Source organism: Carassius gibelio, chromosome B21, assembly GCF_023724105.1.
Source record: "Carassius gibelio isolate Cgi1373 ecotype wild population from Czech Republic chromosome B21, carGib1.2-hapl.c, whole genome shotgun sequence".
NCBI lineage: Eukaryota > Metazoa > Chordata > Actinopteri > Cypriniformes > Cyprinidae > Carassius > Carassius gibelio.
This window is the reverse complement of record NC_068416.1, coordinates 22678370-22706335: the sequence shown is the minus strand read 5'-3', so window position 1 is coordinate 22706335 and position 27966 is coordinate 22678370. Positions and strand designations below refer to the sequence as shown.

Below are 27966 nucleotides of genomic sequence, written 5' to 3'. Positions count from 1 at the left end.
TGAGCCCGGGTGCGAGGGCCCGTTCATCGCTGCTTGCAGCTTTAATTATTATTAGGGCCCGAGCACCGATGGTGTGAGGACCCTATTGGAATTGCTCCGTTTATTATTATTATTATTCCGCTTCTCCTAAATGAATCGCATTTTTGAGGGCCTAAACATGCTCAAAAAGTCACCAAATTTTGCACACGCCTCCGAACTGGCGAAAATTTACATCTGATATGGGTTTCAGAAGTGGGCGTGGTAAAATGGCTCGACAGCGCCACCTATGCATGTTCAGCGGTGTGCGCCTCGAGTTACATTTAACGTACATGTATGAAAATCGGTACACACATGTAACACATCAATACCTACAAAAAAGACTCTTGGAGCAAAATTCTAAACCCAACAGGAAGTCGGTTATTTTTAATATTATGAGCAAATTTTGTGTCATTTTTGCCATTTCCATGCGTTGTATTTTAACGAACTCCTCCTAGAGATTTCTTCAAATCAACACCAAATTTGGTATGCCTAATCTGAAGGCCTTTGCGATGTTAAATTGCGAAGCTTTTGAGTTTTCGTTAATGGGCGTGTCCGTGGCGGCCTGGCAAATTTTGATGATTCACCATGAAACAGGAAGTTGCTATAACTCAGACATACAATGACCAATCTGCCCCAAACTTCACATGTTTGATGAGACTCCTGACCTGAACAGATTGACATGCCCATATTCAGTTATAGTCATAGCGCCACCTATTGGCAACAGGAAGTGACATATTTTACGCTGCGACGAACTACTCCTAGAAATTTTATGACATCAATGTATTTTTTGTGGTCATTCTAATCTAAAGGCCTGTGCGATGTTAAGTTGTGAAGATCTTGAGTTTTCGTTAAAAGGCGTGTCCATGGCTCCGTCACGAAGTTCGATGTCTCGCCATGGGAATAAAAGATGTTTTAACTCAGGCATAAAATGTCCGATCTTCCCCAAACTGCACTTGTGTGATAAGGGTCCTGGCCTGAACAGATCTGAAGGCCAAAATTCCATCAGGTGTGGCAAAATGGCTTGATAGCGCCACCTATACACTTTCAACGGAGTGCGCCTCGAGCTATGTTTCACGTACATGTACAAAAATCGGTATACACATGTAACACACCAATACCTACAAAAAAGTCTCTTGGTACGAAATCCGAATCCCAACAGGAAGTCGGATATTTAGAATTTTCTCTGCAAAATTGGCGTTGTTTTTGCCATTTTCAGGGGTTGTACTTTAACGAACTCCTCCTAGAGATTTATTCAGATCAACACCAAACCTGGTCAGTGTAATCTTAAGCCCTTTGCGATGTTAAATTGCGAAGATCTTTAGATTTCGTTAAAGGGCGTGTCCATGGCGGCCTGACAATTTTCGATGTTTCGCCATGAAAAAGGAAGTTGCTGTAACTCAGACATACAATGTCCAATCTGCCCCAAACTTCACATGTTAGATAAAACTTCTGCCCTTAACAGATCTCCATGCCCACATTCAGTTATAGTCATAGCGCCTCCTATTGGCAACAGGAAGTGACATGTTTTACGCTGCGATAAACTACTCCTATAATTTTTTTGAGATTAACATATATTTTGTGGTCAGTCTAATCTAAAGGCCTGTGCAATGTTAACTTTTGGAGATCTTGAGTTTTTGTTAAAGGGCATTTCCATGGCGCCATGACAAAATTTGATGTTTTGCCACAGCAAGAGAAGTTGTTGTAACTCAAGCATAAAATGTTCAATCTTCCCCAAACTTCACATGTTTGATAAGAGTCCTGGCCTAAAGACATCTGAAGGCCAATATTCCATTATAATGATAGCGCCACCTGCTAGCAACGGTAAGATTGGCACATATATGGGATATACTTTGATATATTCCACTTATATTTAGGACATTAAATGCATATTTCTCAACGTTCACCTTTTTACTAAAGCCACACGATGGCGGTGAGCCCGGGTGCGAGGGCCCGTTCATCGCTGCTTGCAGCTTTAATTAGGGCCCGAGCACCGATGGTGTGAGGACCCTATTGGAATTGCTCCGTTTATTATTATTATTATTCCGCTTCTCCAAAATGAATCGCATTTTTGAGGGCCTAAACATGCTCAAAAAGTCACCAAATTTTGCACACGACTCCGAACTGGCGAAAATTTACGTCTGATATGGGTTTCAGAAGTGGGCGTGGTAAAATGGCTCGACAGCGCCACCTATGCACGTTCAGCGGTGTGCGCCTCGAGCTACATTTCACGTACATGTATGAAAATCAGTACACACATGTAACACATCAATACCTACAAAATAGACTCTTGGAGCAAAATTCTAAACCCAACAGGAAGTCGGTTGTTTTTAATATTATGAGCAAATTTTGTGTCATTTTTGCCATTTCCATGCGTTGTATTTTAACGAACTCCTCCTAGAGATTTCTTCAAATCAACACCAAATTTGGTATGCCTAATCTTAAGGCCTTTGCGATGATAAATTGCGAAGATTTTGAGTTTTCGTTGAAGGGCGTGTCCGTGGCGGCCTGGCGAATTTCGATGACTCGCCATGAAAAATGAAGTTGCTATAACTCAGACATACAATGTCCAATCTGCCCCAAACTTCACATGGTTGATAAGACTCTGGAACAGAATAGATTGACATGCCCATATGCAGTTATAGTCATAGCGCCACCTATTGGCAACAGGAAGTGACATATTTTATGCTGCGAAGAACTACTCCTAGAAATTTTATGACATCAATGTCTTTGTTGTGGTCAGTCTAATCTAAAGGCCTGTGTGATGTTAAGTTGTGAAGATCTTGAGTTTTCGTTAAAAGGCGTGTCCATGGCGCCGTCACGAAGTTCGATGTCTCGCCATGGGAATAAAAGATGTTATAACTCAGGCATAAAATGTCCGATCTTCCCCAAACTGCACATGTGTGATAAGAGTCCTGGCCTGAACACATCTGAAGGCCAAAATTCCATCAGTTGTGGCAAAATGGCTCGATAGCGCCACCTATACACTTTCAACAGAGTGCGCCTCGAGCTATGTTTCACGTACATGTACATAAATCGGAATACACATGTAACACACCAATACCTACAAAAAAGTCTCTTGGCACGAAATCCGAATCCCAACAGGAAGTCGGTTATTTAGAATTTTCTCTGCAAAATTGGCGTTGTTTTTGCCATTTTCAGGGGTTGTACTTTAACGAACTCCTCCTAGAGATTTATTCAGATCAACAACAAACTTGGTCAGTGTAATCTTAGGCCCTTTGCGATGTTAAATTGCAAAGATTTTGAGGTTTCGTTAAAGGGCGTGTCCATGGCGGCCTGACAAATTTCGATGTTTCGCCATGAAAAAGGAAGTTGCTGTTACTCAGACTTACAATGTCCAATCTGCCCCAAACTTCACATGTTAGATAAGACTTCTGCCCTTAACAGATCTACATGCCCATATTCAGTTATAGTCATAGCACCACCTGCTGGCAACAGGAAGTGACATATTGTATGCTGTGACAAACTACTCCTAGAATTTTTTTGAGATTAATGTATTTTTTGTAGTCAGTCTAATCTAAAGGCCTGTGCAATGTTAACTTGTGGAGATCTTGAGTTTTTGTTAAAGGGCATGTCCATGGCGTCATGACAAATTTTGATGTCTCACCACAGCAAGCGAAGTTGTTGTAACTCAGGCATAATTTGTTCGATCTTCCCCAAACTTCACATGTTCGATAAGAGTCCTGCCCTGAACACATCTGAAGGCCAATAGTCCATTATAATGAGAGCACCACCTACTGGCAACACAAAGATTGGCACAAATATGGAGCAAACTTTGATATATTCCACTTATATTTATGAGTTTAAATGCATGTTTCTCACCGTTCACCTATTTACTAAAGCCACTCGCTGCCGGTGAGCCGGGGTGCGAGGGCCCGTTCATCGCTGCTTGCAGCTTTAATTATTATTATTATTCTTCTTCTCCAAAATGAATCGCATTTTTGAGGGCCTAAACATGCTCGAAAAGTCATGAAACTTTGCACACACCTCAGAACTGGCGAAAATTTACGTCTGATATGGGTTTCAGAAGTGGGTGTGGCAAAATGGCTCAACAGCGCCACCTATACACGTTCAACGGTGTGCGCCTCGAGCTACGTTTCATGTACATGTATGAAAATTGGTATACACATGTAACTCTCCAATACCTACAAAAAAGTCTCTTGGAGCAAAATCCGAAACCCAACAGGAAGTCGGTTATTACTAATATTATGAGCAAATTTTGTGTCATTTTTGTCATTTCCATGCGTTGTATTTTAACGAACTCCTCCTAGAGATTCATTCAGATCAACACCAAATTTGGTATGCCTAATCTGAAGGCCTTTGCGATGTTAAATTGCGAAGCTTTTGAGTTTTCGTTAATGGGCGTGTCCGTGGCGGCCTGGCGAATTTCGATGATTCGCCATGAAAAATGAAGTTGCTATAACTCAGACATACAATGACCAATCTGCCCCAAACTTCACATGTTTGATGAGACTCCTGACCTGAACAGATTGACATGCCCATATTCAGTTATAGTCATAGCGCCACCTACTGGCAACAGGAAGTGACATATTTTACACTGCGATGAACTACTCCTAGAAATTTTATGACATCAATGTATTTTTTGTGGTCAGTCTAATCTAAAGGCCTGTGCGATGTTTAGTTGTGAAGATCTTGAGTTTTCGTTAAAAGGCGTGTCCATGGCGCCATCTCGAAGTTCGATGTCTCGCCATGGGAATAAAAGATGTTATAACTCAGGCATAAAATGTCCGATCTTCCCCAAACTGCACATGTGTGATAAGAGTCCTGGCCTGAACACATCTGAAGGCCAAAATTCCATCAGGTGTGGCAAAATGGCTCGATAGCGCCACCTATACACTTTCAACAGAGTGCGCCTCGAGCTATGTTTCATGTACATGTACAAAAATCGGTATACACATGTAACACACCAATACCTACAAAAAAGTCTCTTGGTACGAAATCCGAATCCCAACAGGAAGTCGATTATTTAGAATTTTCTCTGCAAAATTGGCGTTGTTTTTGCCATTTTCAGGGGTTGTACTTTAACGAACTCCTCCTAAAGATTTATTCAGATCAACACCAAACCTGGTCAGTGTAATCTTAAGCCCTTTGTGATGTTAAATTGCGAAGATCTTTAGATTTCGTTAAAGGGCGTGTCCATGGCGGCCTGACAAATTTCGATGTTTCGCCATGAAAAAGGAAGTTGCTGTAACTCAGACATACAATGTCCAATCTGCCCCAAACTTCACATGTTAGATAAAACTTCTGCCCTTAACAGATCTACATGCCCACATTCAGTTATAGTCATAGCGCCACCTATTGGCAACAGGAAGTGACATGTTTTACGCTGCGACAAACTACTCCTATAATTTTTTTGAGATTAACATATATTTTGTGGTCAATCTAATCTAAAGGCCTGTGCAATGTTAACTTTTGGAGATCTTGAGTTTTTGTTAAAGGCCGTTTCCATGGCGCCATGACAAAATTTGATGTCTTGCCACAGCAAGAGAAGTTGTTGTAACTCAAGCATAAAATGTTCAATCTTCCCCAAACTTCACATGTTTGATAAGAGTCCTGGCCTGAACACCTCTGAAGGCCAATATTCCATTATAATGATAGCGCCACCTGCTGGCAATGGTAAGATTGGCACATATATGGGATATACTTTGATATATTCCACTTATATTTAGGACATTAAATGCATATTTCTCAACGTTCACCTTTTTACTAAAGCCACACGATGGTGGTGAGCCTGGGTGCGAGGGCCCGTTCATCGCTGCTTGCAGCTTTAATTATTATTATTATTATTATTATTATTATTATTATTATTATTATTATTATTATTATTCTTCTTCTCCAAAATGAATCGCATTTTTGAGGGCCTAAACATGCTCGAAAAGTCATGAAACTTTGCACACACCTCAGAACTGGCGAAAATTTACGTCTGATATGGGTTTCAGAAGTGGGTGTGGCAAAATGGCTCAACAGCGCCACCTATACACGTTCAACGGTGTGCGCCTCGAGCTACGTTTCATGTACATGTATGAAAATCGGTATACACATGTAACTCTCCAATACCTACAAAAAAGTCTCTTGGAGCAAAATCCGAAACCCAACAGGAAGTCGGTTATTACTAATATTATGAGCAAATTTTTTGTCATTTTTGTCATTTCCATGCGTTGTATTTTAACGAACTCCTCCTAGAGATTCATTCAGATCAACACTAAATTTGGTATGCCTAATCTGAAGGCCTTTGCGATGTTAAATTGCGAAGCTTTTGAGTTTTCGTTAATGGGCGTGTCCGTGGCGGCCTGTCGAATTTCGATGATTCGCCATGAAACAGGAAGTTGCTATAACTCAGACATACAATGACCAATCTGCCCCAAACTTCACATGTTTGATGAGACTCCTGACCTGAACAGATTGACATGCCCATATTCAGTTATAGTCATAGCGCCACCTATTGGCAACAGGAAGTTACATATTTTACACTGCAATGAACTACTCCTAGAAATTTTATGACATCAATGTATTTTTTGTGGTCAGTCTAATCTAAAGGCCTCTGCGATGTTAAGTTGTGAAGATCTTGAGTTTTCGTTAAAAGGCGTGTCCATGGCGCCGTCACGAAGTTCGATGTCTCGCCATGGGAATAAAATATGTTATAACTCAGGCATAAAATGTCCGATCTTCCCCAAACTGCACATTTGTGATAAGAGTCCTGGCCTGAACACATCTGAAGGCCAAAATTCCATCAGGTGTGGCAAAATGGCTCGATAGCGCCACCTATACACTTTCAAAAGAGTGCGCTTCGAGCTATGTTTCACGTACATGTACAAAAATCGGTATACACATGTAACACACCAATACCTACAAAAAAGTCTCTTGGTACGAAATCCGAATCCCAACAGGAAGTCGGTTATTTAGAATTTTCTCCGCAAAATTGGCGTTGTTTTTGCCATTTTCAGGGGTTGTACTTTAACGAACTCCTCCTACAGATTTATTCAGATCAACACCAAACCTGGTCAGTGTAATCTTAAGCCCTTTGCGATGTTAAATTGCGAAGATCTTTAGATTTCGTTAAAGGGCGTGTCCATGACGGCCTGACAAATTTCGATGTTTCGCCATGAAAAAGGAAGTTGCTGTAACTCAGACATACAATGTCCAATCTGCCCCAAACTTCACATGTTAGATAAAACTTCTGCCCTTAACAGATCTACATGCCCACATTCAGTTATAGTCATAGCGCCACCTATTGGCAACAGGAAGTGACATGTTTTACGCTGCGACAAACTACTCCTATAATTTTTTTGAGATTAACATATATTTTGTGGTCAGTCTAATCTAAAGGCCTGTGCAATGTTAACTTTTGCAGATCTTGAGTTTTTGTTAAAGGGCGTTTCCATGGCGCCATGACAAAATTTGATGTCTTGCCACAGCAAGAGAAATTGTTGTAACTCAAGCATAAAATGTTCAATCTTCCCCAAACTTCACATGTTTGATAAGAGTCCTGGCCTGAACACATCTGAAGGCCAATATTCCATTATAATGATAGCGCCACCTGTTGGCAACAGGGAGATTGGCACATAATAAATGACTTTGATATATTCCACTTATATTTACGATTTGAAATGCATATTTCTCACCGTTCACCTTTTTACTAAAGCCACACGATGGCGGTGAGCCCGGGTGCGAGGGCCCGTTCATCGCTGCTTGCAGCTTTAATTTATTAATTGTTATTGAATTATTTTTTATTGGTAGTATTTATTTTATTTAGATAAGAATTAAAATATTAATTAGTAATTAGAATTATCAAGTTAATATTATTAATATTTAAATTTATTTGCGGTAATTATTTTAATCAAATAATAATGGCATTATTTATTAAGTTATTAATGTATTATTTTAATGTTTTGATTATTTAATATTTTAATGTAATATTTGAAACATGAATTAAATAAACTTAAATGTATCTGTTTATTTGTTAATATAAAGTTATTTGTTTGTAATTGATTGATTGATTGATTGATTGAACTACGCATTTAACCTATTTAAATGTCGATTTGAAAATATTTATTTATTTCCATTTTTATTTTAAATTAATAAACTGATAATTGATTCTTTAGTTTCAGATTTTTGAGGCTTTCTGCAAGGACACAGTCCATTTGGAAACCTGTACAATAACCCTAAGGATCCTCACTGTCCTAAAAAAAAAAAAACAACCTGCATGTAAAAACTGGGTCTTGTCAGATGACTCGTCTTCACACCAGTTTACTAACACAGGCATCATTAAGTACCTCTCTCCTCTCTCTTTCTTTCCTATGTGAGCTCAGATCGTGGGTCTGACTTGCCCCTTTTAGATAAATTTGCCAGCTCACTGATGATTCATTCTGCTTAATTTTCTCCCTGGTTGAAACATACTTAAAGAGACAGCATCATCTGACTTGTTCATGATCTTCTGTGATCTTCTGATTGATTCGGATGCATGATGTGGTTTAAATGCAACGCCCATTTAAAGAAATAAAGGTTTGTTCAATTTTCACCCTCTCTCCACAGACAGTTTTTTCTACTGTATCTTTAAGATTTCTACAGTATATGTCAATAGCTCTGTTATGCTCGGCAAACCTCTGTTAACTGGCATACTTAACACCGTAGTTTATCAGAATATGCATTGATATGCAAATATTGCAAGGCGCATGTAAATGTGCATATGGATGTGATATCATAACTTAGTTTGGAATTGATGAAGTATGGATGTATGGATGTTAATAATTGCATATTAACAATATTCCTTCTAGTTTTTGTTCCTTCTGCCAATAGTTAAGAAATTTTTATATGAATTTGGACTGCAAATGCCAATATATATATATATATATTAAATATATATAATATATATATAATATAATATATATATATTATAAAAAAGTGTTTTAACTATAATAGGGCTGGGTAAGTTAATGCATTATTATCACATTAACGCATTAATTGATAAACGTTGATAAACACAGATTTTTATTATTATGAAAGTCTGTTGCTCATTGGCTCTGAATACACACAAGACAAATCATGAGTCACAGGAGGTGATGCTCCTGATCAAATTATTAAGGCTAAGCATCAGCATTCAAGAACCACTGTCCACTCTTTTAACAGAAGAAGAATGGAACAAACTCGTAATCACGACTTCATAAATGGGAAAAAGGAAGTTTCCCAATTTCTAAAATCTCCCGCATCCCACACACACGAGTCTCTACCCACACATCAAGTGCTGTCCCGTGCCACACTCTGCTGCGATGGGTCCCGCGATCGTACAGGTCTCTACTCGAAAGATGTCTGTTATAATGTTGCGATCGAGGCTCTCGACTCGGAGCAAAACTTTTTTTTCTATAACAAACTATTAATATTTCCTGGCAGTGACAAATAACTTGTTTTATATTTAATAACATTAATGTTATAAGTTAAGATTTACAAGAAACTGCTACTATGTTAAAGGAATACTGCAGTAAAAAAGCACCTTATTTGTTTGAAGTGTTTGCAAACCAAATGTTATTGCAAAAATTGCAAAATACACTACTTTTGATTGCATTATTAGTTTTGTGCATAACAATGCGATTAATCACGATTTAAAAAATGTATCATTGCCCAGCACTAATATATATATATATATATATATGTGTGTGTGTGTGTGTGTGTGTGTGTGTGTGGATGGCTGGATTAGATGGTGAAGTTACCTGTGCTAGGCAATGAGAGCGAACAGCTGTGTTTTGTTGTGGGTTCTACAATGATACACACATACACACACACACAAACACCATCAGGCCTCCAGAGTTGACAAAACGCTGATGTGAGAGCAAATGGACAGATGTGACCCTCATTGACTTGGGGATTCGAGCACTCACTTGTCCCCCCACCCTCGTCTGTTTATTTTTCCAAAATCACACTGAATGTCCAATCCATCCAGTTTTTTCTCCATTACCTCTTTTCTTTTCTTTCCATTCTTTTCTTTTAATGTACTGTACCGCCCATGCATGTTGTTCTCTCTGTCCCAATCCAAATAGCATAAGATAAGCTTTTAAGAACATTTCAGAGACAGAATATAAAGCATGAATGATGATCCCCTTGGAGAGAAAAGAGAAGCTTCTATAACATGTCATTTTGTCTCAGTTACCCATGTCAGCCATGATAGCCTTTGAGGGGAATCCTAATGGTTGTGAATTAGTTTCAGCTGCTACTTCTTGTTTATGTAACTGTTGTATTAAAACAAGGCCACTATAATACACTACCATTCAACAGTTTGAGGCCAGTAAAATTGAGAAATGAAAGCTTGTGTTTAGCAAGGGCAGATTAAAGTGATTATAAATCACAGTATAGACATGAACATTTTTACAATAGATTTACTGTATACTTTAAATACACGCTGTTGTTTTACTCTTTATGTTTCTTTAAATAATGTATTTACAAAAATATTAAGTGTTTTCAACAAAGATGATAATAAGAAAAGTTTATTGAGCTGCAAATCGGCATATTAGAATGATTTCTGAAAGATCGTGTGACATTAAAGACTGGAGTAATGATGCTAAAAAAAATCAGCTTTGCATCACAGAAATAAATACTTTTTATAATGTATTCAAATAGACAACAGGTATTTTGAATTGTAATAATATAACACTGTTTTACTGATCAAATAAATGCCTCGGTGAGCACAAGAGACAAAATATAAAAAAAAAAATCTTACCAACTCCAAACCTTTAAACGGTAATGTTGTTACAAAACAATTAAAAGATCTGATGTGGCATATTAGTCAATCTATCACTATTATAAATCAAAAAAGAAAGATTCCTGTGAACACAGTTCTACAGTGTTGAAACCCTGAAAAGTTATAGCAAGGAATGTAAGGAATTCTGGTCAATAGACCTTATTCAGGAAACACGAGCAGAATGAATTGTATGTGAAACCATTGTCATGCAAATGAGTGCATTCAGTTCAAAGGATTTACAAACCACTTACACAAAAATAATATAGAAAACCATATTCGTATACATATGTGCCCACTATTCCACCTCCCCTACCCCTATTGAGGCGTCTTATCAGGAGAAACAGAGAGAAAGAGAGAAACAGACATAGAGGAAGTGAGAGACAGGAATTAAAAAAGTAATAAAATAGGGTGTAAATTAAAAGTAAATTAAAATAAGCAATTCTAGATAATGCAAAAAAGAAAGAGTAGGTAAGGAAATTAGTCCGAGATATGAAGAAAGGAAAGAGATATGCATATGCATACAGTATATGTATAAGAAACTGATGTTAGCTTGCATGTGAATAAGCATACCAATAAAACCACATTTTCTGTAAACCTTTCAAGCTTTACCGAACATCATGTCTGCTCTGCGTCAACCTCTTGATTCACACTCCAGGTTTGATTAAAGCCCGTTTAGACTCTGCACCATGTCACACTGCGGCATCGTGATCCGTGCGCTAACTCACGCCAGATCAGGGTACCGTGACTTCATTCAACATGGCGGTAAATCCACAGAGGCGTATACACTGTGGAATATAGCACACAGACCTGCTCTCGGCAGGATTTGGACAGAGATAATGAACCCTGGAATCACAGCATGTGCCAGGAGCACAACCCGATGTTTGTTCCTGACAATCAAAACATCTCTCTGAGAAGAGGGTGGGGAGGTTAACAGCTAACAGCTAGTGTGGAAATATGCAGTAATGCATTTAACATGTATAGATATAAATATGCAAACAGCACTCATATGACAATGAGAGGTCAGAAAGGAAGACACGGAGAGATAGGGCTGATAGTCATTTCCCAGAATGCATCAGTGCAGCATGAGAGAGGGGAAATTGTGTGTATAATGCGGATGCTTCCGGGGATGCCGTAAATAAGTGCTTAGTAAAGCCTCTGGCCCGTTTTAGCCTGTGGTTCTGGATTACTACTTTAAAATGTACATTTTACTGCATTAGTTGGTCATAGCTAGGTCATATTTATGGTTAATGGTTCAAACACACACTTAAACTTAACATTTTCACGTTTCTCGCCCCAAAATATTAGCATTTAGATGTGAATGACACCTCGTGGCTTTTTGAGAAGAGATGTGCTATTAATATTCTAAGCCATCTGACTTATCATTTTGCTTGGTGGATATTAAAACAACCTGGGCTACTAAGAAAAGCATGCCTCTAATTTTCCAGCTGTAAAACACCAATGACATATATTCCTTTAACTAATTATAATTACAGGGGGATTATTGATTAATAAAGACTTATTTTTGCGGGGTTTCTAGCATAATACTAATGATGCTATCACCTCAAAACTGTTATCAAGGTGCATGATTTGTAAACAGACACATTTGGACAATGGCGTCACATCACTACCTCCATATGTAAGGCTTTTCCAATGTGGTAAACTTGCTTGTTAGTCCAGCTAGTAACAGTGTTGCATTTGCAATGTAAAACTCCCGAGTATGAGTCCTATGTCGCGAAACTTGATGAATAAGCTAAAATGCTATTGTTGCTTCAACAAATGTGTTTTAGCTCAAGTTTGTTTTTCTTAATATTATTACTAGATTAATATTACAACTAGATTTACATTGACTTCAGTGGGCTATTTTAAATTGGACAATTAAGTAACAACCCAAATCATACTAGAAACCATATAGCAATACCTTATGAACAACATAGCAACACCTTGGCATCATGATGGTGAGTTCATGGCTGTGTTGTTAGCATTAGGTGTTTTTGACAATGTTTTTGTTTTCTCTCTGCATACAAGCATGCTAATGGAGACCCTCTCTTAACTAATCCAATGGTAGATTGCAGCAGAAAACAATAGTAATAAATCAGCCGTGATCACTGTCAGCCACATTAGCTTGTTTTACTCTTCCTAAGAGGTACATCTGTATTTCAATTAGGTAAGATCCGAGAGCGTAGACTCTGCATTCTACCAGTCCAGACTTGGGTGTCTGCCAGCTGAAGAGGAAGACGAACTGGCTTTAAGAGTTTAATAAGTCTCAGGGCACCAAAACAAAGAGAGATCTCTTCCTTCTCCAGCTTTCAAACCTCCTCGACACCCCTGATGTTGCATTTGTAACTTGGAATTTTTTTTATTTTTTATCAAGCAACAGTGAGAAAAGGTTGTCTGAGTTGGGTTAACTTTCATAACATAAGCTGTAATTTATACTGTACAACTGGCTAGGGATAATAGCAGGTGGGAAGCAGAAACATGCAGTATTTTTCTGACGAAAGTGACCTTAAAGTGCAACAACACTCTTGTGAAACCTGCCAGTTGGGGAGGGCTTGCAAACCATATGCATCATGTGAAGATTAATGCTTTGTATTTTAACTAAGGGTGTCTCAGACAGAGGTGGGAATTAAGTGCTCTAGCACTTGAAATGCAGAGGCATTTCATAGTTTTGCTCAACTGCTCTGTGTTAAAGATGTCTGTTCCTCTTCCAGCTCTCGATCTTGAGGTGTTGCCGAGGGCTTAGTGGCAGATATGCTTACCTTAACCCCCAAATAAGTATCTCCACCTCTAAAGAGTGTGCGCCAGAGGTCTTGGAGAGGGGTACGTGCTGCAAAACAACACCTGAGCTCAAAGAACCTTGGGTTGATTGTGTCAAACACATGCACACACAACTAAACATGCACAACATCAACTAGCATCTCTTTTTGTTCATACTAGAAGCTAGCAAATCCAAGATGTGTTACTAAAGGCCATCTGCGTCATAGCTCGTTCACTCACACACTCATACACACACTGTCCCCTCACCTCCTCCCACTGGTGGATGTATCTGATGAGGCGTGAAAGCCTGAGAAGACGGAGCAAGCTGAGGATTTTGGTGAAGCGTACGATACGCAGAGCTCGGGCCGTCTTGTAGACCTCCGAATCGAAGCCTTTCTCCACTATAAGAAAGATATAATCCACCGGGATGGAGGACAGGAAGTCTACCACGAACCAGCTCTTCAGGTAGTTCATCTTAATGACCTTTGGGTCCAGGATGATCTCTGAGCTCTCCTCGTTCACAATTCCCGTTCGGAAGTTCATGACCAGATCCACCAGGAAGATGGTGTCCGAGGCCACGTTGAAGATGAGCCAGCTGGTGGTGGTTTGCTCAGAAAAGAAGGTTATTCCCACAGGAATGATAATTAGATTCCCCATCATCATGATGAGCATTATCAAGTCCCAGTAGAACCTGCAGGGGAGACAGAAAGTGACGTGTTAAACCGTTTTTCTCCCAGCAAAAATAACAAATGAAAAATTGGTTGCCTTTCGATTCATGAGTGCAGATTTGAATTGATTCGGCCACACCTTACAGGAAATTGAATTGGAGCATGAATTAGAATGACTGGAAGAGGAGTCTTCTGAACTGCAGTTCAACACAGTAAAATGCATTATGGGAAAATATCTAAACACCTTCACATAATAAGGCATCGTAATCTTTTCACAAAACATTTTGACTTCATAAACTTAAAAATACAGTTGCACATGTATGATTTTCATTGAATTTCAATTTTAATTCTGTGTACTTTCATCTAAATTTGAAATGCAATTTTTTACTTTCTGTTTGCTACCTCAATTCAAACTGGAATTTCTAAAGAATTCTCTTTTCTCTTCTGAATGGCACATGACGCTCCAGCTCATACCAGCATGAATTCCCTGGTTTGGATACATCGGCATCCCATTCTGAAGAGCAGCATCCACAACATAGCATTTGGTCTTCTCGGTGTGTTTCTGGTCAAACTTATATGGCTTAACCATTTCGACTGCCTTATCTATCAAAGATTTACCCATAAATTGACTTTACAAACACTTCAAAAGCACTTTCACATTTCCTCCTATCCTGATTCTATTCCCGATAGCAGAAAAATGCTATCCCTGTTCAGGATGAAGATGATGTTGCAGGACTGGAAAGATTAAATTCCTGCTCTTTTCTGCTGGAATGCCCTCATTGCGACGGCCTTTAGATATTTGTGATGTTTCTCTGGGTTCTGTCTAACAGACTTCCTTCAGCGATCAGTACAGCTCGCGCCTGCAGTCCGCACATGATGCACTACAGCTCATTTCCCTGTCGCTTTTGATATCACCGCCAACACTTCCTGCTGGATCGCCGCCCTGTGACAGCACAGCACGGCACGCGCTTTGCTCTCTAGATGAGGAGGCAAAGAGCCACAGGACCGAATTGTAACATGAGAAGGTTTCCCTCTATTATGTGAGAGTTGTATGTTTACAAGTGTCTGTGTGCGACATTCTTCTTTGCTTTGCTTGTACATACGCAGAAAGCTAATTAAAGAAACAGGCTGTAATTGCTGAGGCAGCAGCCCTTGAACCCTCAGGAATTAGCTTGTGTTTTGAAAACATGCGAATGGAGCCACCATAGGGGTGAATGGATTCGTGGCAGCCATTTGAAAATGTTTGTTGATGCAGTACCACTAGCGGCCTGCTGATCCCAGCAATTACACAGTTTGCACTTTATTAGTGTGTACTGCTAACAATCTAACAAGGTAATAGAACGTCTTAAAAACAGCCCATTGGTTGATGGATAAAACACAAATGATGTCAGTTGGTAAATAGTAAACCTCACAAATAAACATTTCCATTTCAAATCAATGAACTATCATTGAACTATCCATTGAGCAAAGTATAAGAAAAACTATTAATCACAGTGTCCATGAAAATATTAAGCAGCACTATTTTGAATATTGATTATGATAAGAAATGTTTCTCGAGCAACAAACATTAGAATGATTTCTGAAGGATCATGTGACACTGAAAATGCTGATAATTCAGCTTTGCATCACAGGAATAAATTGCATTTTAAATGACATTAAAGTAGAAAATGGTTCTACAGTAAAACAATATTACTGGTTTTCAAATAAAGGCAGATAAATGCTTCTTTTAAAAACATTTGAAAAGTCGTATCAACCCCAAACTTTTGAATGGTAGTGTATCAGCATTATTAATTATGAGCATTTATCACTGCATTGGTAGACCAGCATTTTGTTTGTCAGCCTACGGTAAACCATTACACCATATATAATTCCTTTCTGATGTTAAATAATCATAATGTAAAATGCAATTTACATTTTAAAAAGCTCACAAAATGATTATCAGTTGTAGTTTGTGATACTCGGCAGTCTCAGCATGTCCTTCATTCTCTCTCTTCACCAGAGCACTGAACTCGTCAGAGACTTTCAGTTGCTTGGCAGAAGATGCAGCGCACAGCTCGTACAGCGAGAAGAATCACATTATGATTTCAAACCTTCAGTGTTGCGTAACAAGACACCCAGTGTTGAACAGACATGCGAAGAATTGAAGGACAAAACGGCAGTATTTGGACTGACTGCTTATTTAATTCATTCCAGATCTAAGGGGGGAAAAAGGAAAATTACTTTTTATGCTTAATCCTCAAGATATCACAGTTTTTGTCATTTAATTTCAAATGTAATTGATCATCATCTTTGATGCTAATTTATCTGTTTTGATGTCCGCTGGTCTAGAGGATGCTTCTGATAAATAAGGAAATGTCAGTCCGCCTCCATTTTCATGTTCTGCAGTGTTTGTCTGCCTTGGCCATGCCCCTGAAATGTTTACAGACTCTGCAACACATATAAAACGTCCAGTCATAAATGAATGTTTTGCTTGTTTAGCACAGGTTAAAGACTTCCATTGTCGTTTCGCCAGCGCGAATCTAATGTTTGACAACAAGCCAAACCAAACACAAGTGAAGTAATTAGCAAACACTGCTACGTTGGTGGTATTACTCATGGCACCTAATGTGAAGAAATCTTCCTCAGCACAAAGTGAAAAATAGCCGGTTTTTAAGTCTGCCGTGAGCAGACATGAGTCACCTCTCTGAACGCTCTCTGATAGGAGTCAATTAGACAATAGAAGAGATTTTTTTGCAATGCTGAAATGTTCAGAGGTCAGTGTACTGTATATACACACACGCACATACTGTAATAGCATTAATGTAGCCTCTGTGTCTTGTAAAAACCAAAGCCAGACATATTTTGACGGGCGCCGGACTGGCCTAGAGAAGCACACAAAATGTCCTGGCCGCTGATAACGACATACACCCATGAACTAAAATAGATGCTTTCAAGAATCCTATCTCAAGCTAAAAACCCCTGGCTGGTGTCTCTGATGAGGCCGATGCACTTGGCTGTAATGGATCTGAGCGAATGAGAAAAGCTCTTGGCCTTGCTTTATAAATATCCACTGGTCTGGTATCAAATAATTGTCTGTGCTTTGGTCCAAACAGGGATCTTTGGTTAATAATTTCCACCATGATTATTTTTTTTTGGGTTTGGGCTCTAAAAAGATGAAAGAATTCATTATTTGATATTGCATCTGCTGTTGGTTGCAGTATAGCTTAGATCGTGATTCATGAATGAATCGAGTACTCATATTGAGAGAGGTTTGACAAGCCATTTTGCTTTTGTAACTGTAGCCTTGACTACCAAATGACAGACAGGCTGTATTGTCAGAGGTGGGACGGTTGCCATGTGACCATCTGTCCTTCTGGTGAATGCTAAAGACAAGTATAGAGGACGTGACCCTGACACCATGGTTGTATGTGCTCGAATGCGCTTTTCTGTCTCTCTTCGGTAGCTAAAACTTCATTTCAGTGTGGAATTGGGTTCTTTAATGGAATAATGTACATAGAAATGAAAATGACCAACTCAAATAATAAAAGTGAATCAGGCTGCCAAATTAAAAAGAATCATGAGTTTTGAAGTCCCACGATAGCTCTGTGAGAAAATTAAATGTAAAGTTGTTTCTCATTGATCATCTTCAAAATGTGAGCTGTTAACTCAAAAACATATAAAAAAAATATATATCTATATCAGCTTTGATGAGTTTAAAGGGATAGTTCAACGAAAAATTTTAAATCTTTTATCATTTACCCTTTGAACCAAACATTTGATGTTTAAAAATGTTTAAAGTTTTTAAAGAGTTTCTTAAAGGGATAGTTCACCCAAAAATTTCAATTCTGTTATAATTTCCACAAGTTTTGCCAAACCTGTATGAATTTCTTTCCTTTTTGAACACAAAAGAAGATATTTTGAAGAATGTTGGTAATCAAACAGCTGATGGTAGCCATTGACTTCCATAATCTTTTTTTCCATAAGATGGAAGTCAATGGCTGCCATCAACTGTTAATAAAAATAAATAAATAAATAAATAAATAAAACTCATGGAGGTTTGGAACAATTGAATGTACAATTTTGGGTGAACTATCCCTTTAAGAAACTTTGCAAAATCTTAAACGTTTTTATTTGTTCCAATTATTGGTTATATATTATATCAAAAATAAAAGATGATAAAATAATAATGTTTTATATATAAAATAAATATTCAGCATTATATCTGTCAAGAAAAAATAAAAACAGACTTAGCCTATTTAAAGGGTACCAAGGGGCATCAATTTGGAAAGAGTGAGACACGCGCTCACAAAGACCTTCATTAGACTTTGGGACATGTCTTTGAGACAAGCCTCCAAAAAGCAACAGCAAAAAGCATTAATAATGCAAGACAAACTTGCATGCCCCTAAAAATAGAGGTTAATCTGGGTTTAGAAATCAGAGATAGGGAGAAGGAATCTGCTCACATACAAATCCTGCTTTTCCACAACCTGTGTGATTAATTTATAAGCCAGAGATTTGACCCAAGCTCATCCGTTACCTGACAAATCCTGCCACCAGAAAAGAAAAAGAAAAAACATGCACAAAGTCACTCTAAACGGTGAAGGAATTCTGGGAAGGTGACGTCAGTCACGTCTGAAGACCTGCAATAGATTTTCCTTTCCCTGATGAAGAATTGTGACCACAGCAATAGGCCGGACAAACAGGGAACGCAAGAGACAGATGACATGCAATATGGAGGTCCGATAAAAGAAATATACTACTGAGTCACGCGTGACAAAAGCCGATGACAAAAGAGCTCAGGCCACATCAAGTCAACCATGAGCCCTTTCTGAAAACAATGAATAATGAATCTTACTAACCTCCCATTAATCTTTAAAGAACCACACTGAGATATTGAGTTTCCTAATGCTTCAGAACCAAAACAGCACAGGTGAATGCTGTTGTCACTCATGTGCTGTTGCTGGTTCCAACATTTGTTGGTTCACAGCTGGGACGTTATTGGAAGAAAATGAGCAAATTTCAGAAAATTAACTGGAAAAAGCTTAGAAACAAAAGAGCAATTCCCTGTGTGGGTGAGAAAGAAAAGCCATTGTAAATGAGCAGATGATACCGAAGCCTGCCAAGTGTAGCCAGTATCACACGGTTCAGGCTTTCAGCCATTAGAAACAATAATGACTGTCATCCTCCTATTCACTCTATTTTTCTTTCTGTCCACTGTCTCCCTCTTCAAATCTTCTGTTTTCTCTTTTTCACCTGTTTTCTCCTTTTCTGGTTCTCTCTTTGATGTAAAGCCTATTTGGCAAGTGAGATCAAAGTGCACTCAATATCTTGTTTACCACCTGCAGAATTGAAGCATGGCCGTCTAAGAATGCTATGAAGCAGCTAGCACCGAATTAATTTATTATAATAAAGACGATGCCTTTTGGCTGTTTATAAAGAATGTTTTTTTAGTAGCAATACTGTATTCATTTTTTTTATTATTATTACTGTTTTGCTTAATTTGTATGTCTATTTTAGTTTAATTTTAGTACTTAAGCTTATTTGATTTGAGTAAGTTTTCATGTAAATTTTAGTTTTAGTCATATCCATGCTTTTGTGATTTTTAATAGTTTTTATTTGCTTTATTTTTTATTTATGTTTAAGTAATTTTAGTACTTCAACATTTCAGGTTTTTTTTTTTTGTATTGTTAAATGCTTTGAGATATTTATTAGTTTTTGTTTAAATAATTTGTTTTGCTTTGTTTTTAAAGTAATTTCAGTACTTCAACTTTAACTTTATATTTCTGTTTCCTAGGAGACATTTCTATTTTTTTGTTTTGTTTTGTTTTAAATTGAAATTTTCATGTAAATTTTAGTTTTAGTCATTTTATGTAATTTTTCAATGTTATTTGCTTTTAATTATTTATGTTTGATTATTTGCTTTATTATATATATATATATATATATATATATATATATATATATATATATATATATATATATATATATATATATATATATATATATATATACAGAAATGTAAATTGATTAAAAAGTCTTTATACCTGAAGTCTGTCATTTTCCAAAACACTCCCCCTGTCTGCCACTGGTTAGTCAAACACATAGTGCGGCCCCCAAATCACTCCATTGGTTGAAATAGTGTTGCTGAATTGAGATGCTTTATTATTTTAATGTTTCTGAAGTGCCATAGATCCCAATTTTTTAAGACTTTTTTTAATCAAAAAGAAAATTTCAATGTTTTAATATAATTTATAAAAACAGATAATTTTCCTCTGCATACTGACATCTGTATTCTGGTATCAGAAAATGTACACACTTCAGCTTTAATGACTAAATTCTCAAAATTACCTCCTTAATAAGCTGTATATCGTATAGTATGTTGTGACTATTAAGCAGTCACGTCCTTTGTGCATTATGGCATAAAGGTCAATCATGTTACATCACAGGGTTCAAAGTGATGTTAATCTCGTTCAGTGTGTGTTGGACATCTAATCCGATCTCACCTTCTCTCCTCCCTGTTTTGATGTTGGAGGGCTTTATACAAACTGTTCTGATCTGTTTCAGGGGTGGCGTAGCCTTAGTGGTTAAAGACCTGAAAGGTTGTATGATTTAATCCGTGAACTATCCCCATTGTGCTCTTTAGCAGGTGGGTGGGGGGATGGTGGCTATGGGTAATAAGTGCACTGAGAGTCACATCCCATAAAAACATAAATGTCAAGTAGTAGTTGCAAGTAGAAATGGATTTCCAGCAGACCTAATGGGTAATTCATATGGTGCAGTATTGGCTGACATCTGTAACGACAAAAATACTGGATATGTTTGTGTTGTGATTACATACTTCAGAGGTACACCAGCCTTTTACTTGAGAAATTAGCTTTTGAACCCGCTCAGGCACTTAATGGTAATTAATTATTGCTTGTTTATTTGCACAAAGTTACATGATGGATCCCAATTTCACTACTGAACAGATGTCGCCATTTTTGCCAAGTCTCCTCGTAACATGAGAAACTGGCAATTTGTTGAGAAATATAAAGGTGTTTCTTTATTTATTTACATGGTGTTAAACATCTTTTAAAAAATAATGTTTTATTAAACCGAATATATATATTTTTTTATAATTAGATGAACCAACTGTGTCACTTCCTGGAGGATGATGTCATTAATTTTGTAAGTTAAAGGGATTTTACAAGACTAACATGAAAGTGACATTTGGGACACAGGAAAAACTGATAGGCTGATTATGAATTTGAATAATATTTCCAAAAAAATTTGATTGGTGAATATATATATATATATATATATATATATATATATATATATATATATATATATATATATATATATATATATATATATATATACATTAGGAATGACCCTGCTTTGTAGTTAGGTAGTGACTTGGGAGTGCAACATCTGAGTTGTTTTGCTATAAAATGATAATAACACACGATATGCCAAAGCAAAGTACATCAAGTACATGGGATAAATTAAACAGTGAGACAGGTGGGAGTCAACCTAATGACCCTGTATGGGATAGTGTTCTCCACATTCATAGACAGTGTGGGGCTGTTTTCAGCACCATGGAGAGCGTTATGGGCTGAAACTCATGATCAGACACACCATTCTTTCTGCCTTCTATCTATCTATCTGTCTGTCTATCTATCTAATGTTTATCTAATGTTTATCTATACAATTATGGTTAAAAAAAACAGTATTTTACTGTGAGCTCCAACCTGTCCTCCAACCAATACGCTTGTATAGGTCGTTTGTCCAAGTCCCGTGAAAACATGTTTGCTTAAATTTTCATGATATTTATTTCATGATATTTATTTCAGTAAAAGTACAGAAAATGTTGAATCTACAGAAAATAACTTAAAATTTATAAAAATTTACCTCTCCAACAACTATGACAAATAATAATTTGAAAGAAATGTGGTGGTTTATACACAAAAAGAATTCGGGGAAAGTTCTGTTTTGCATAAATAAGACAGTATATTTTTACTTATAAAATATTTTTTACAGTAAATATTTATACTGTAAAAAAATGCGTTGTATAATAATGTTTTACCATATATGGTAAGGTAAAGCATATATTTTTAAGACATTTCTGCAGTATATATATTAATTTATCTACCCTCATGTCTGCATCTATCTATCTTGTATATACTGGTGCAAGGGGACGAGAAACTAACTGAAGACTTCAAACGTACAAGTGGACCAACAAACTCCAAATTATGCACAACAATATGAAATTACGCTGTTGCTTATGCAATAATTTCCTTCCTAACAAGCGATCTGTCAATAATCTAGTGCCAAATGGCCAAATCTTTGCCCCTAGAAGTCTAATTAAAAGTAGAAGTTGTGCATGAAACGTTCTCGTGGGGGGCATTGGGTTTGAAAATCTCCTCCATTCACCTGACTGACGCGATTAGCGCTAAACTGCTTTAGATCAACTGTCCCAGCGCTAAAATTGGCATGGGCTGTTACTGGTGAGAGCCACATGGGATCATACAGAGCAACGAGATAAAACAATAGAATAATCCGCGTGCTTCTGCCTCAAAACAAGACGTGATCTCGCAGCCACCCTCCATCCTTCTCATCTCACGGCAGACACTAACAGCTATGTGTTTACAATGCCAAAGAGTGGTGCATCATTCCCTGCGCGCACAAGCATACGCGTCTTACACAACAGCAGAATAGAATGCCTAGAGATGGCAGGTTGGAGACGTCCTATGATGACTGATTATTCACCGAGATGACATTCACCCCTACTCGTGCCAAGGGCATTGCGTGAGTTCAGGTTCTGGTTCCCCAAAACGTCACGCAAAGCAACCGCAAACGCGGCGCGCGGCTCACGCAGAGCCCATTTTACCGTGACCTGAGTGTGCGTGGGAAGGTGACTTTCCACACTCCTTACCTAAAATCACTATAGGGGTGAATGATCCAATATCCAGCCGTCTGCACTCTCTCCTGCTCTTTCTCCACGGCTTTCTGACTCCCGAACATCCGCAAGGAGAACTTATTCACCCCGGGCTGCATCATGGCTCCAAATTGCCGCTGCATAAACCCGGACTGCCTGGATGCTGCGTCCATATCGTCAAACCCGACCATGGCTTCTTCCCGGTCCCCCTTTGCACCCACTGAGTTGCCGTGGTCTTTCATGTTCTGGCTCCCCATGCTGTTCTTCAAGATCGAGTCTTGCCTCTGGAACACATTATTCCCATCCGCTTTCTCTTCTTTGTTGCTCGAGAACGAATTGGATTTGTCTTCCATGGCGGATTCAGAACGTGCTGTCTCCGGGTGTGGAGGACAGGCTACGCGTAAAAGTCGAAAGGAGCAGCTGGCGGCTCTTCTGTTTCATTGGACGTCCCTCAAACCACCGCTGCCTCCAGTGCGAGTGCTGCTGCACAACTGAGAGGCAGAGTAGTGGTGAACCCGACGGGATCAGCTTTCTTGGGCTGCTGCCATCTACTGTCTGGATTGAGCGCGTCCCGCGTCCCGTGGCTCTCCAAGCGTGTCGTGGACGCACTGCCATAATGCGCTGCCTCCGATATGCGTCCAGACTGAAAGGGTGCCAAAGCAATACGATTTGAACATGATGTTGTAGATGCAAATCAGGGTTATGTAAAGCATTTGGAAAGGGTTATGTTTTATGAGGTGAACTGAAATGGTATGATGGACAGTACAATATAAATATATCTGTAAAATATATACACACACACACACACACACACACACACACATATATATATATATATATATATATATATATATATATATATATATATATATATATATATATATATATATATATATATATATATATAGGTATTTAATCTCATTGAACTCTTTTCTCTTTTTACTTGATATCTGCAGACCAACAGATTATTATTTGAACAAAAATTTGGCATCTGTTCAAAACCAACTTCACATTATGTAACAGATTTGAAAAGAAACGTCTCTAAACAATATAACTAATATTATAAAACACTTCCGACTGGATTGACAGTCGTAATTATATCATGAAAGACATACTTCCATGTGGTTGAAATCTCATGATAAAAAGGGGGTTGTGATACAACACAATTATTTTTAATGATTCTGTACAGTATTTGAAAGCCAATTGTTTTCCTGCAAATTCAGTAAAAATAATTAACTGTAGTACATTTATTTTTTTAATCATACCAGAGCCTTTTGTATCATACCAGAGCCAACCATATTTATATTACCTCTATTCCAAGTGCGTAAGTAAGATATAGATGGAAAAGAAGAAAGCAAGCAGTATATTAAAGAGGAACGATGGATTTTTTTTAGCACATCTTCATTGTAAGTGCTGTCAGTTTAACTGTGATGTAGATGGTGACAAAAGATTGAAAGTAAGTGACCATGGTATAAACCCTACAGCCAAATCTCTCCCAGTTGACAATTTTTTTACCATAACACGATAGCTTACATTATACTGTCAGCCAAATGGCAAGACTCACATAGCTATTTTTAATTCAAGACTGTCAACCTGTAAATCTGGTTGCAGGCCCTAAATTCACTGCCAATATAGGGACATTTTGAATCTGAAGTAAGAAATATTGATAAAAGAACTTGAGATATGGCCAACTAATCTTTTCAGGTTTTTAAAACCCACTTTCATCTGGTTATTTCAACCATGAGAGAACTGCTCCCTATTAACACTGGAAGCACTGGCCCTGAACTGATCGTTTTCCCAAAATAAAGCTTTTCTTGTGAGTGCTCTGATATTATCTGTGAAAAATGTAAAAAATGTCTACTTTATGGACTCTGACTAAACTTGTATGGTTTAAGTGACGTCACTTAAAGTCATAAAACACCAAATTTAAACAAGTAGTATTCGGATATTGTCTTTCTATATTGGCTCACTTCATTTTTTAACAGTCCTTTCAGGCTGTTCCCAGCTGATTTAGAGAGGAAAATAGAGTTGATTATGATGGTGATGAAGATTTTTGCATGCTGGACAGTTGTGGATGATATGCACATCCGGCACAAAAACGGTGAATTGATGAAATCCAGACCAAGTCCACCTGCTACCCTTCCGTCCTGCTGTGATTGTGTTTGTGAGGCTTAAAACCCTACATTTGCCCATTTTGGACACAATGATTTTGAACCTGGTCTCACTAAAGGTAAAATCGGTAGCTATGGTAGATTTGGTAAAACTGAGGCAATTTCAGCATATTAACTGCTTGTTTGCCATTAGTATCCAACACACAGAATTCCACTAACAGCATTCAATTAGTAGGTCTACTTACACCATTCCCTTACAATATACCATGGCAACCGTAATAATTTTCCCTTATTATGTACCCTTATTGTTATAATAAAATTATTTTTATTACAATAAAACAGTGATGGATTGCTAGCACTGTCATTAACATGTTTTGAAAGCTATGATTTAACATCCAAAAGTTTATGGTCAGTAAGATTTTTTAATGTTAAACAATATACTAAAATTTTGAAATACTATGAATATTGTTACAATTTTAAAAAACTGTTTTTGGTTTAAATATATTTTAATATATAATTGATTCCTTGCTTGCATCCATTACTACAGTCTTCAGTGTCAGATAATCCTTCATAAATCATTTTAATATGCTGATTTGCTGCATGCTCAAGAAACATTTCTTATTATCAATGTTGGAAACAGTTGTGCTGCTTAATATTTTTGTGGAAACTGTGATGCATTGTTCAAGGATTATTTGATGAATAGACAGTTCAAAACAGCATTAGTTTTTATTTTTGTAATGTTATAAATGTCTTGACTGTCCGTTTTGATTATTGTAATGCATCCTTGCTAATTAAAAGCATAATTTCTTTAAATATTGTATACTTATTAGTGCATACTTTTTAAAAAATTTTATTTAATACAGTAGTTACAGTTATTGGAAAGTTTTGGAATTCTTTTAGTCCAAGAAAAGATAAAGGGAAAGAAAATCATAAAGAAAAAAGTTTACAAAGTCAGTTTATGTTTTATGATGTTAGCGATTTAAATGTAAGCCTTGTTTCCTGGGCACAGATGGTTGTGGACTATATAACAACAAAACTGATGATTCACTACTGGAAAATCTGTGTTCAGGGAACTTCCTGCTAATGGGCAACATTCATATGAAGACTATCCAGCGCAGCACATTTGGCAGTGAGGTCATTATATAAGTTAACCAAATTAAAGCTGACGTTCCTTTTACTTCCTCCGTTTTGCTTTCAGCCAGAGTTTTGCCTGGATTAGTTGGCACACCAACTGTTCCCTTGCAGGGCAGTCCAGAATGCTTGTGTAACTTTAGTTTTGGGGGCGAAGCATTGCGTAATTTATGAACACAAGGTAATAACTCACAGAGACTGACCACGGACCTTAAGCGCTGTTGGGTCACGTGTGCGGGGGGCCAAAAGAAACTCTGGCATATGCGAAGGTCTCGCTGGACGCCCATTGCAACAGATGAGACAAGTGAAGGGCATTTCAAATCACTGCTGTATGTTTTTATATCAGAAAATGTGATTTGATGCCCTCCAGCTAATTAATAAACCTCAACTTGGCCCAGATGTGGGGAAGCTGAATTGCTTAGCATCCTGCGAGGATTATACACGTTTAGAAAACCCAAGCAACATACCAATGCATTAAATGCAACGAATGGTTCCTTTTTTCTTTTCTTTTTTTAGGTGGTTGCTAGACTGATGCTAAGTGGTTGCTAGGTTGTTCTGGGATGTTGAAGGTAGCTTTTTGCTGCTGGTTAGGCGTATTCACAAAACATTTTATCTTACCACTAAGACTGCTCCTAAATAGCAGTCCACCTTTACTAAGGAAAGACAAACCTTTACTAAAGAATACAGAGAAGTCTTAAGCTAAGAGTAAGGACAGGCACATCCTGATTTTGCCAAGTTCGATGTGTTCCTAGGTCAACATATTTTGTTGACCCTGGAACAACATTTTACTCCAAAAATATATTCTTAACCATATCCCTACACCTAAACCTAACCTTAACCATGAGTAATCCCTAAAATCAGAGGATATGATAGATGAATGACACTGATGTACAAGCACCAAACACTGTTTTAAGCATAAACTTCACAAAATCTATAAACTTCTTCTTCAAATCTGATTGGTTAATCACAATGTTGTTCCAGGGTCAACAACGATGTTGTCCCAGGAACATGTCTCACTTGGTAAAATCAGTTTCTGCGTAAGGACAGGGTTGACCTCGTTGCTGTGGATGATGTCAGCATGCTTACTAACTACGCACACCGTGATTGGCTGATAGGGGTCTCTCTGTCAGAGATTTATTCATTGAAATGTTGTATTGGAGTGCAATATTCAAATAAAGTTGAAAAGTAAAGATTTTAATAAAGGCTTAATGTCACTAATAAAACAATTATATGTTCAGCCCCTTCTTTAATGTAAGCTTATATGATTTTTTGCCACCTTTATTTGCAAGACAGATGAGGAAAATCTTCTAATGTTGCCACGCATTAGTAGGTGAGATTGTGATTACTTTGCACACGTATAGAGCTATTTGTGTTGTTCTGAATAGCAGCAACATTTTCTCGCTCACTTTCTTTAACTGTAATCCTATTTCAGATCTGTCTTGTATCATGGGCCGTTGTGTCTGCATTATGGCCTCTGGGGAAATAAAGTACTATTACTCTGATTCTGTCTTGCCATGTCAGAGCAGCAAAAAACGAACAGCAAACGGAGGACGATCCTGTTTTAGTTTCCATTCGACCTTGTGCTAGTTCACGTTCGGTGTTTTGGGGGCTCATCAG

The 27966-nt window shown here is 37.7% G+C and overlaps 1 protein-coding gene and 1 long non-coding RNA gene across 2 annotated transcripts in view; both read right to left on the bottom strand.

Annotated features, from left to right (window-relative positions):
- LOC127986265 (potassium/sodium hyperpolarization-activated cyclic nucleotide-gated channel 1-like) overlaps positions 1–23663 on the bottom strand; it is a 108778-nt gene extending 85115 nt beyond the window's left edge. Inside the window, exons 1-2 of the mRNA XM_052588534.1 lie at positions 23105–23663; positions 13808–14231 (exon numbers count right to left, since the gene is read on the bottom strand). Coding sequence (XP_052444494.1) covers positions 13808–14231; positions 23105–23460 — 780 coding nt within the window. The 5' untranslated portion in view covers positions 23461–23663. The remainder of the gene's footprint in view (positions 1–13807; positions 14232–23104) is intronic.
- LOC127986266 (uncharacterized) lies at positions 827–7771 on the bottom strand. Its single transcript, XR_008160783.1, has 3 exons — positions 7687–7771; positions 5122–5756; positions 827–1287 (listed from the first exon to the last, which is right to left on the bottom strand). It is a non-coding gene; the product is annotated as an uncharacterized LOC127986266 (long non-coding RNA).
- Positions 23664–27966: the final 4303 nt, after the last annotated feature.